Source organism: Pocillopora verrucosa, chromosome 11 (genome assembly GCF_036669915.1).
Source record: "Pocillopora verrucosa isolate sample1 chromosome 11, ASM3666991v2, whole genome shotgun sequence".
Classification (NCBI taxonomy): domain Eukaryota; kingdom Metazoa; phylum Cnidaria; class Anthozoa; order Scleractinia; family Pocilloporidae; genus Pocillopora; species Pocillopora verrucosa.
Window position 1 is genome coordinate 14,823,441 of NC_089322.1, and position 12,006 is coordinate 14,835,446.

Here is a 12,006-nt window from a genome sequence, read left to right on the forward strand (position 1 = left end):
TGTATCTTGTCGTCGACGTTGAAACAAAAGGTGCAACAGAATATCCAGATTATCAAAAAAAATGTGCACAACTTCGATGTGTACATCTTCAGCCTATTGGCTTCATGTATTACGTACGTCATAAGGCCGATGAATTGAATTAGAACCAGACATTAAATGCGAGTTAATTAAAATTGATGAAGCAATTGATTCTAATCGTCCCAAGTTATGCAGTAGGAGGTATTTACTGCATAACTTGCACTTATTATTAGTGAAACAGGAAGACGATTAGACGACCGATTCCGAGAACACCTTCGCGACGTGGAAAGAAATGACAAGGACGCATCCAAACCAGTCGCTAAACACTTTAATCTCCCTGATCATTCTAAACAGCGTATAGCAGTTTGCGACTTTTCCATACATCTAGGCAGTTCGGAAAGCCGCAAAACACTAGAACAAAAATTTATCTTCCAAATCGGCCCCCTTTAAATCCCCACGGAATCAACGAGCGCTTTTCATTCAACTAATTTATTCCTGTTTTCTCGTCACCATATTCCCACCAATAGCGTAGCTCCACTTTCTGCATATAAACCCACACATGACTCACAATTCCTTCAATCGCTTCGACGAAGGACTGACGCTCGAAACGTCGGCTTTTTTTCCCTTTACGGTGGCCAATTTACGTTTCCAACTCAGTTGTTAACACTAAATTACCTGCTATACTCTCCCACCGACGCAGCACCACATTTTCTTTGGAAACTTACCCCCTTTATTCGTTTTTTGCATCGCAACTTGGATAGATAGAGAGATAGCTTTATTAAAATCCATGGCAGCCAAAAGGCTGGAGTACGGACTATGCAATTATTTACCTAATACTAAATACAAAAAGAATAAAAAAACTAAATGAAAAAAAAAGGCTAAAAAATACTATATATGTATATTAAAATTCGTGTTACACATGATAAGGCTATTAGGAAATAGCCGCGTTATACATGATAAAACTATTCTTCAGTCTATTTGTTCTGCAGAAAGGTACGTTAATTACACCAATTAATTGAATTTGTGAATAGAAATCGCTCTTGCGCACTTTCCATGGAATAAACTCTATTTAGTTGGTGGTAAAATAACTTTGATTCTTTCCGTCGTTTATGACAACATTAAGCTTGACGAGTCCAGTTTTCCACGTTATCGAAGAAAGAGGGAGAAATGGGGATGAATTTATTTCTTTATTAAGAGAGAAGAGTATTTCTAAAAGATTTTGTGTTCATGAGGTCACTTGAGAACTGAGAGGGAATAAAGGAAACGAAAATAAGGATTTTTGAAAACAAATTTTCAAAATGACTCCAAGGAGAATACAAGAGTGTATTTCCATTCGCACGGGCGTTCCCTAGATTTTTTTTAACCCTTCAACTCCCATGAGTGACCAAGACAGAATTTCTCCTTACAATATCAATACAATATCAAGCAGACAAGTGACGAGAATACATAGAGTTATCAATTAGGGGATAATGAGTTGATTCAATACCAAATCCTCCAAACTAACATCACAAGAACTGTATGGCAGACAGTAAGGAGAATTACTAATGAGATCTTGGGAGTTAAAGGGTTAACCATTCATTGGTTTTAAAAAATAGGAAAACGTAAACTTAAAATCTAATTTTCACCCTTTTTCGGCGGGGGTATGGGTGGGGTTGTGAGTGACTGCCTTTCTTACGTCGCTCCTAACAAAAGAGTATAGGTAAACAGTGGAGTCAATTTATCAAGCAACAGATTTCTAGTAATATCTTTTTTTTCCTTTTAATTTTGCACCGGACCTCCGAATAATGATGGGAGGAGGGGGAGGGGGAAGGAGAGGGTGTGACCAAAGGAGAAGGGAAGGGGAGGGTGGGGCCATTAGTAAGTTTCTGTTTCTTCCGTCATCCCAAATAGTTGAAATCAATGAATCAAACAAATTTATTACAGTGAGTATTTTCCCAGTTCGTCATACGTTGCATATGACCTTCTTAAAAAAAGTTTTCTATCGTTGAAAACTCAAAAAAAATTAATTTGTACTAAAACTTGATGACTGATTAAGTGTCGGAGTATCTCTGAATTTAACCTTTCTAAATGATTTGTCTTTGATCATACAGCATATGCTATAGTTTTACAGACGCTTAAATCATTACGAGCCTCCTGTAATAGAAATCGTCGCTGTAACGAGGTGATAAAAAAAAAAAAAAAAAAACTACAAGAAAGTTCACAGGTGCAAACAAATTCTACTGTCACTGGGTACTCAAATTGACTCACTCCAGTGTAAAATACTTAATTCTGGATCTTAAAAGATCCACAAAAAATCACGTCGGTGATATAATACTCATAAAAAAATGTTGTAATAACTGGGCAAAGGCCATATAAACAAAAAAAACATCTTACAAATTATGTCACACTTGTCTAGTCTGGTACTAGTCCCACATTTGTTTCACACTAGTCTAACATGCTTAGTTTTAATCTCAAAAAATGCGCGTATAACTGAGTTGTTGATTTATGAAGTTATGAAACAATCTAGTAAAGCCCAAGAATACAAAAAGCACTTCTCACTTGTTACCGAGTATTCGATTTGGCCCACTCTAATGTAAAATACTTAATTCTGGATCTTAGCACGCACATTGTTACGGAATGTTTTCAAGTAATAGTTTTGTTGAGGTTAATAGCTTCTAAGAATGTCGGGACCTATCCTTTTTCAAATAGTTTTTCGAGCATTAGCTTCGTGATCGGCAATTATGATTCAGTTTTATTATGACTTATCTCAGAGTCTTCACACTTGCTCATGCCATCAGGTGCTTTCAATTGCAAGTTGCGTTACTTCTCGAAATCTTCATTGACAGTCGGTTCTTCCCCTGAACCGATCTCATCATAACTCAACTCAACGTCTCCACACTTGTTCAGGCCGTCGGGTGGCTTGCGCTGCTCCTCTAAAGCCTCATTGACAATTAGTGCCATTCCCTCAAGTTGGTGCAATTCTTTGTGACAGTGAAGAAACCACTGGCCTGGATTATCAGAAAGAAAATTGATGACAACGTAGCCGCCAGCAGGGACCATTACTGTGTCCTTTCTTATCGTGCGCCTATTGATGGTAAAATTCATTGGCTCTGTCTTCCAGCTTGGTCTGGTACAACTTTTGTTGTTACACCCTTCTTTAGTGCAGCTAACATCAGCGCAGGATATATCACTGTTGGGGTTTTTAACATAACCAGTAGTATTGTCATACTCTGGATATCCAACGGCAACTACATGAAACGTATGGCCATGGAGATGAATTGGATGAGCACTAGGAGAAGCACCAATTGATGAAAACACCATTTGAACAGTTTCGTTGTATGGAATGTCTATCACATGCACACATGAGCACTCGAGTGTCGATGGATTGCAGTCAGCCGTTAGGTTACAGATCGTGTCTTTTTCTCGAAAATCGTTATACTGGGTTTGGGGTGGAAAGGAAGGAAGTATAAAATTGCGCCCGTTCACTGAACTAGTTTGAGATTCACCTTCAAAATTAAAATTGATGAAATGTGTGCAATTTCGGCATTGGCTGTTAGGGTTTGCATTTGGAAGTTCCCCAGGTGGAGTTGGCTCAAGTAAACGCAGCTCGTCTACATTAGTACAGGTAATGTTGTATGAAGAATGAAAGTTTTTAAATGGGCAGTTCACTGCTTTGCATGGATTCTTCTGGGTGCACACTCTGAGAGGAGAATTGTTTTTGATTTCTTCATATCTATGCGACGGCACATTGACATCTGGATCATGCGAATCTTCACGCCGTTTGTAGTGCAAAATAGCTTCAGCCACATGTCCTAGTGACTTGTAAGGCGGCCCTTGGCCATTTTGATCAATCTCCATAGTCTCAGCACGAATCCAGTAGTCTTTTATTCCCTCTTTTGCATCGAGTAGAAAGTCGTATCTCTCTCCGGGATGGATCATGATGAAATCAACCTCTTTTTCGGGTTCAATCCAATAGCCGTCAGTGCCGACCACAGTCAGTTTATGGCCATCAATGGAAAAGGTGTAGGAATAAAGCGCTTGGGCTCCTACAAGCCGAAAGCGATATAACTCTCCGCACTTAACAGTGAATATACTCAGTCTGGTTTTGTTGTATGGAACATCGACATGTCTGCCTTTGCCATTTATGATTCCAGAGAAGTACGGGATAGGTCCAGCCCCGCCATTGTCAAAACTACGAGTACCATTATACCGTTGATCAGATGGAGTAGGTACTTCGCCATGCGGCTTGTCTGGATAAAAGCCCAAGCCTGCTTGGTTCTGAGTGAACAGGTCTAAAGATGCCTCCACTTGCCAGTCTAGAAGCGTTAAGGTGTGTTGATCTGGACGATCTTGAAATTCAGCGTTCAGTTCTGTTCTTATATCGTTCAACCTTGATTTGTTTTCTTTCACTACAAGTGCACCATAGAAGCCATCTGTTCTCTGTGCACCACTGTGGGAGTGGTACCAAAACGTTCCAGAAGGACTAGCAGTGTACTCGTATGAAAAGCTTGATGATGGTCCTATCGGACATTGAGTGACTAGGCCAACACCATCCATCCAAGGTGTTCCTCTCTGATGCATTCCATGCCAGTGAATTGAAATACCTTCAGTGGTGAGATTGTTGTGAACATGAATAATAACTTTTTGCCCTTCATAAACTATTAAGGTAGGTGCAGGAACTTGTCCATTGACCGCTATTACCATACGGTACGATTTACCATCTACATACTGGGGATAAGTGCATTCGTCTGGGTCAAATGTTGAACATATTCTATTAAACTGCAGTGGCAAAGGTATTCCGTTTTCATCGAAATAATAGCTCACTCCCTCGGTTCCGCGCACAGCTAATCCTGTAGGTTCATCCTCTGATAACTTTTGATAGCTGGTGAAGGTTTGAATTTCGTCAATTTCAAGATTAAATTCACAAATTTCTGCGTGTTCCATGCATTCGCACGTTGGGTTTCCGTATTCACAGGTAAGGGTCTCTAGATGTATCCATTTCAGTTTGATTTCTTTCGAATCGTTCTCTCTAAACCACTTGTTAAGGTGTGGATCACTTGTCAAATCCATGTACTGCTCCTCACCAGTCTTAGCAGAAGTTTGAATGGATGATATGTACCAATTTTCATTTCCTTGATGATGAGTTTGTAGGCGTACTTCCTTAATTTCGGATATCGGAACGCACCTTTTGGTTTGAAATCGGCTAACGAAGTTCAGCTCTAGCACAGAGGATTGGCTTCGTAACTCATATCCTACAAGTTCTGCCCGAAGATTTTGGTCCTGCGTTAGAACAAGGATAATGAAGTAGCTCTTTCTATCCATTTTTGAGGAACCATCTCCTTTCATGCCTTCCTTCGTCCTTGCCTCAACGCGTATGTACGTGATACAGGATCCTGCGACAGCATAGGTGAGGAGGTGCTCTTTGGCTTGGTATGGGTAATGATGTTCTTCATTGCCGTCCACCCACATACTGAAGCCTGGATCATTGGTCAGCTTAGTGAAGGTTTTATGCGATCCCGCGGTGTAGGTATCGATCGAAGCAACGTACCATCTATTATTTCCTTGAGCCGTGAGATGAACTTTTCTTATTTCTTCACGAGTGCAGATGAGTGGCGGCTTAAAATCACTTCCGGTGTTTAAGTCTTCTTCGTGTTGGTGACCTTGGTATTTACTTCCATTCAGCTCCGCTTGATATACTTTGCCATTACTCAGAACGATCTTTAGTAGTAGATTCCCTTTAGGAAATAGACCTTCCGAGTCATAGAGCGGTTGGTTACCCATCAATGCCACGACCTTTACAAAAGTGATGTATCCTATGAAAAATAAATTTTGTTGCGATGTCAAACGAGCAATCACTTAGATGTTTGGTTTCAAACTACTCGCCAAAAAACTGATTGGGCCTTTTGCTCGATGTTTGCTTAAGCGAGTCTCTTAACTAGAAACATATTTTTCAAATCATCAAATTGCATGTTCATTGTTACGCATGCATCCAAACTGCAAGTTTTACGCCGGGCCTCTGTGTTTCCATCCTCGAAAGTTTCCAACAAGGAATGAACCTACAGCCTCTCGGTCATGGCTTACATCCTGTCTTTCAGGGCTATCAGAGTGCCGAAAATCATGCTACTTTCACACTCCAGATTTGGAGAATATAAAGCGCTCTTCTTTCAAATCTACACATGCGATGTCAAAAGTTGGGGATAGGGAACAGGAAATGTGTGAGGAAGGTAAAAATGTCACTTTACCTGGCTCAAGAGGCATGAAATGGTCCTCGTGAGGATTCCCTGGCTTGCTTCGTAACTCGTTCAGCCCGTCTAAATAGAAAGAATAAATTGCAAAAAAATAGAGTTGACTTTGAAGTATCGAAGTGGTGGCAGAAAGCTATAACTGTTAGCTGTACCTCAATGAATACTCGGTAAGTAATAGGGATATATTGAGTCATACCTCCCATCTATTTTTGGACAGATGAGGAGTACGAGTAAGTGGAAAAAGAGGAAGTTCAAACATTTGGAAGTTAAGGGGACCTATGACTTTGTGTCAGTTTAAAGTCGCAACCAACTGGCATCATGCAATTTCACTTAGTTTGGCTGGTTGGTTCTTCTTGGCGTGCTACTTGGCACAAACTATTTTCGAGTGACTTGTTTGATGAGCCATGTCAAACAGCTTATAACCTGGCTTAAAACGCTGCGACTATTTCAGCCAGAACGGTTTGAGTGGTGCTGAATTGGGAAAACTCAATCCACCAACTCATGTCCAAATTGTTCTAATCTTTCGTCACGAAGAGTCCTTTGCGAAACTTTTGAGTGTGGGAAAAAAGGCAGCGTTCGTGACTTCTGTTTTACACAACCGTGTCTATTTAGGAGTCATCTTTCATTTCGTACGTATTCTATTATCCCTGAGACAGTTAAGGTCGGTGGTTAGTCTTTGACAAGTAGATTTTCTGCTAAGGAATCTACTCACTTTCTTTAGGAGTCTGAGAATCCAAATCGGGAAATACTCTTGAGTTCTCGAAAGCTTCCTTGGTTTCGTCTGAGGAGAGAGTTAATTATGTGTGAGGATCTTCAATAAAGAAGATGGAATTCATACACAGTCAAGTAGGAGAAAAGATAAAAATAAAAAAGACTTCGAACTAGATGATGATGGGGCAATTTACCAGCTAGATTCGCATTGAAAAATCCAATACCTACAACAAGTGGCAAAAATAGTTGGCACGCTTTCCCTTACTAAAGTGGTCGACAACCCTCCACTCTATATGATAAAAAGAAATCTTATAGTTCATCTCCAATACGTTACTTAAAAGTCCTATTTTGTAACCTCAGGCAAAAGGGAAATGGGGGAAGAGAGGGAGATACATATATGGATAAAAAAATTCGACAAAAAGTCGAGTGTGCCAAGACTTTTGCCTCTCGTTTTAGTAGAAGTAGTCATTCTTCTTAACCTAAATCACTCCTGAACGAGTTTAAATGGAGCTAATGTGATACTTTTCTTAGTGTTACTCGGTCCTTAGGCCACAAAACCAAATTACAGGAGCATCCGAGCACTGATAGGGGTGACTTGGGTATTTCGTATCAACAGTTGATGCTTTGGGCCATGATTTTCTTCGACTTGAAAAGAAAAAAAAAACGTGATGCCCAAATATCGAAAGTTTAAAAAAGGAAAACAAACGCTCAGGCGTAATGGTAAACAAAATGCGTATTCTCCATTTTGTGTTATTTCCCTACTCAGCAACTTGCATACAGGATGTCTGAAACAAGGATTATTTTATTGAAAAAATTGTGCGAGAGCTCTTGCCCGAAAAAGAGCGTTTTAAGGGAAAATGTTTGCATGTACCAATCTTATGATAACATATAAGAAGAGAACTCCTGACATCACCTAAATTCCTGGACTCATGCGCTGACGTCAATTATCTCACAGAGCATCTTTTGTTGTCAATATTTTCTAACTTCAACTCGTGAGAGACGATTTTCGCGCCCGCTTCAGGATCTTTGATATTTTTTGTGTACGAAATGTCTGGCTTGATAATCAACTTACCTTTGTCGGAAATTTGGAAATTATGCTTGGGAGATTCCCTTGAATTTTTGAAATCTTCTAAGGGTATGTCTGAGGAGAAAAAGAAAATTCAAATGTATCTGACCAAAAGATTCAGTAGAATGACATAAATGATAACAAACAGCCGGACCATCACAAGCAACGAAAGCAATGCTAAATTACTTCCTTTCAAAGTATAGAAAAGTAAAGGCAAAAGAAATTTAGGAGTAAGCAACTGTATCCTGTGATCTATGTAGTCCTGGATGCTTGCAAAACACAACTAATTAACCACTTAAGGAAAGAGATACAACCTGAATCTAGAGTGGCGCGTGCGCATTTATGCCACCTTAGGCGACCTTCTGATTTATAGCTCCGCATTCATGATTATCCCATAAGCCTATGCGCGCCCGCTGTCGCCCCAAGCTTTCTCTATTTGGAGGTAGACTTACCAAATGGTTCCTCGATGTCTTTCACTACTCCATACTTTTCATCCTCGTAGTCATCTTTCCCAGGCTCACGCGCGAAATCTGCACGGAAAAAATAAAGGCCTATGAGTTTCTTCCAAAACTTCCTTACAAGTTTCTTTGGAGATCAAGTTGCCACTAAATTGCTATATCTTTTTTTCTTAAATCTACAGATATTCGCAACAAAGAAGCATATGGCTATACCATGTTTTTGACAATATTTCGGAGAAATTACTGAGTTTTAACGTTGCAAGCATTTTTAACGGACTACCTAACCATAAATCTTAGTGCATACTACTGAGTAACTCATCCAAGCTTGTAAAAAAAAATACTAAGAACTGGTCCTGAAGTAATTAAGCTTTAAGATGAGTTCCACATGCACTATGGCCTTATTAGGGTCAAGCTTAAGTCATCCTTCATTCTTGTTGTATATTTGTGTATCTTGGTTGAGATTGCAGCCATTCCAGTTAAAAATTGAGATTCAATGATGAGCCTCAGAGAAGAGATAATCTAAAACTAGTTTTTTCGAATATCGATAAATAATTTACTGTGTATGGTCCTATCAAGAAATTGCAAACAATTTGTGATCTCTTGGTCTTACATGATCACCAAGGAGATTAAGTGATTTGAGTGAACCTACTTTCATCTCTATAGTGAGATGTCAGAAGTGATAAACAGGTTCGCGAAAACTTAATGAAAAAAAAAAACAAAAAAAAAGCTGGTCGGTAATAATATTTATCTTGAGCAAATTATCTTCCCTCCCCCTCCCCCCTTAAAAAAATGCATGGCCAGAGAATGTTCAAGAGAGATACGTTTTGCCTTAGCTTGCAAGTGAAACTCAGGTCTCAGATCCTTTTTATTAACCTGACGATGGGAGAAATTCAATGAAGACAATGAAGGTTGGGAGTCGAGAGGCGGGACAACATTGTACCGAAGGAGGGAGGCTGTGACCTCCCCGTCCCCCCTCCCCCATGTGATCACCAATGAGATCAAGTTAACTTACCCTCATGTTCTTTGATGTAGTCCTCCTCTCTTGGGTCTGCGCCAACTAAAAACGAAGAAAAATAACTTTTAATCAACTTGTAGATAGAATTACAAGCAATGTTTTGCAATAGGAAGACCGAGGAATTCTCAACAAAAGAAAAACGAAAGATTTCTTTTCATCGACATAAGGCAGGAGATTGTTACCAATGGAACAGTTTTAATTTTGTATGCGTATTATGCCTCATAGCCTTTTGTTAAGCGAGTGAAATAAATATTAGAAAAAAAACCTTAACAGGCGAGTAAACGGCTAAAAGAATTCACCGTAACCTTTATATCTTTTTAAAGGATAGTGTATGTGCTCAACAAGAACAAAAATATTGAAATCATCTTTCCCATGTTTAGCCAGCTGAAGAGAGAATATATCCTTTCAATAATTTCAGCTCTACACTAATCAGGGACTTGAAACAAAATTGCAAACTGCGCTTTATTCAAGTTTGTGTTTCAGAACAATTATAATTTCAATCTACAAGCATTCATTTCGAAACTTTGTGGGAAATTACTGTAAGAGGCTTCAATTGCATTAATTTTTGTTTTTTTTTTTATCTAGGAGGCGAGATATTATTCATATTAAGGGAATGTGAATTTCGAGTGTCATAGTTAGAGCTTCTCAAACCTAGCAATCTGATCTTTGTCACGCCAGATAATCTGCAATGAATTCCAGTGGCAACCTTTGGGCTTAAACGAGGAACATGAAAACGAACACGAGTGAAAAAAATTTTAAAATATAACTTACGTATAAATCGTCTGTTGTGGTCAGCATCTCTTGGATCTATCTTAGGCTTGAAGTGTGCGGCTGGAAACAATGTAAGAACAAAATAAATAAGATGAACCCCGTCATGAGCTAAAACATTTGGATAAGATTTATTGATAAAAACTAGACCCCAAACCAAGCTCTAACTCCTGTAAAGAATTCATTCTTTTAGGAACAAATCATTATTTATCGCCTGGGGAGATGGGGTGGGGGAAGCAGGGAGGGGGATTTAGTTTGCGTCGTTGCGCTCATTTTGGTTGAGTTCTGAGATGAGTTTCTCGAGGGTTGTGACTGTCGGAAAGTCTAACAAGTTTAGGAAACTTTTTCGAACAATAGCTCTGAACATTTTCCGAAGATTTTTCAACCCTAGAGTCACACACAGTTTGTTCCAGACCTCATGCGAAAACAAAAAGACCAGTAACGTTCACTCTTAATTCAAATAAAAGCAGTTAATAGATGTTATTGAGCTCCCTTCGTCCCCTTTCAAACCAAGATAACCAGACCGTTTGAAAATACGCTTATGAATAAATTGAACAAATAGATTCCTGGCTGCCATAGGTTTGTTTAATTGCCGACCGCAGATGACGTCAAATGGAGTAAGAACAAAAGAATGGGATACGAGGCGCAGCCAAGTGTGCCACTGAATTTTTTTGCCTTATTTCGAAGTCTCCTGTTATCTATAACTGAACAGACCCTCGGCAACATATTATTTATTTGTTTTATAAAGAATAAAAAAGCAAAATTTTTTTACATGGTGACGCCATAGAACATAAGTCACCGAGAACCAATCAAGATGCGAATTCATCCAGCTTATTATACATAAAAATGATTAATTTCGTACCTGAAACACAGCATTCAAGAACACACACAGCCACGAAGGCAAAGACAAAAACTACAGAGATCTGCATTGATTTCTCTGTTTGACTGTCTTGGATATCTAGAAGAAAACAAGAAGATGCCGTTGTACTTGCGCAATCTCGTCTGGATAAGAGATTCTAGTTGTGGTAGCGTTGAAAATGATAAAGGTGGGCGTGATAGTATCCACTCACCCCTCCCCAAGTTGTAAGTCAAAAAGCTTGGAATATTTTTTTTTCTCTCAAGACCGACTATTGTGCAAAAGAGTCCATTTAGAGAATCTTAGGTTGGTACAGGCTTTGAATAAAGATCCACGAAGCAAAAGGCGTGCCTTGAATGTTAGTGCGATTCCAGCTGTTGTGCATTTTAAGAGCAGTTATTTTCGCCCAGAAAAAACGATCTCTTTGTTAAATTACCTCATTTCAAAAAATCTGCTTCAGCTCTTCCTATCTCATTAGAAAAAAGGGAGAATGCACCGTACAGAAAAATGAGTAAACTTACTTGCACAACCGACTCGTCACAAGACTATGGAAGTCTCTCGAATTCTCCGAAGTAGCTCAAACAAAGCTGAGCAACTTATGGTCAAGAAAGAAACTTAACAACCTTTTTATGGGATTTGAGGTGCATTAAAAATAGTTTGTCAATGGGGTTCCATCGTGAAAGACCGCTTGAGGCGAAATAAACACAAAAGCTTTATTAAGTGTTTTTTTTCCCAGGCTATCGTATACAATATCACGATTTTCATGTCACGTACTGTCATCCTTCATTGCAGAGTTACCAGAAAGCATTAATTTCCGTGAGTATCCTATCAACATAGCTTTCTAGAGTTATACTCAAAATTTTGTTCATGTCTAAGGGGTTTTTGCAGTA

At 39.1% G+C, this 12,006-nt stretch overlaps 1 protein-coding gene and 1 long non-coding RNA gene across 2 annotated transcripts; both read right to left on the reverse strand.

Annotated features, from left to right (window-relative positions):
• Positions 1 to 1,787: 1,787 nt before the first annotated feature.
• LOC131794586 (uncharacterized) lies at positions 1,788 to 8,544 on the reverse strand. Its single transcript, XM_059112109.2, has 5 exons — positions 8,472 to 8,544; positions 8,026 to 8,094; positions 6,955 to 7,023; positions 6,240 to 6,308; positions 1,788 to 5,810 (listed from the first exon to the last, which is right to left on the reverse strand). Exons 4-5 carry the CDS (start codon positions 6,253 to 6,255, stop codon positions 2,818 to 2,820), a joined length of 3,009 nt encoding a protein of 1,002 aa, XP_058968092.2. The 5' UTR covers positions 6,256 to 6,308; positions 6,955 to 7,023; positions 8,026 to 8,094; positions 8,472 to 8,544; the 3' UTR covers positions 1,788 to 2,817.
• A 945-nt stretch (positions 8,545 to 9,489) lies between these two features.
• LOC136277049 (uncharacterized) lies at positions 9,490 to 11,762 on the reverse strand. The gene is made up of 4 exons (XR_010715756.1): positions 11,638 to 11,762; positions 11,123 to 11,218; positions 10,264 to 10,323; positions 9,490 to 9,534 (listed from the first exon to the last, which is right to left on the reverse strand). It is a non-coding gene; the product is annotated as an uncharacterized lncRNA (long non-coding RNA).
• Between the last annotated feature and the right edge of the window lie 244 nt (positions 11,763 to 12,006).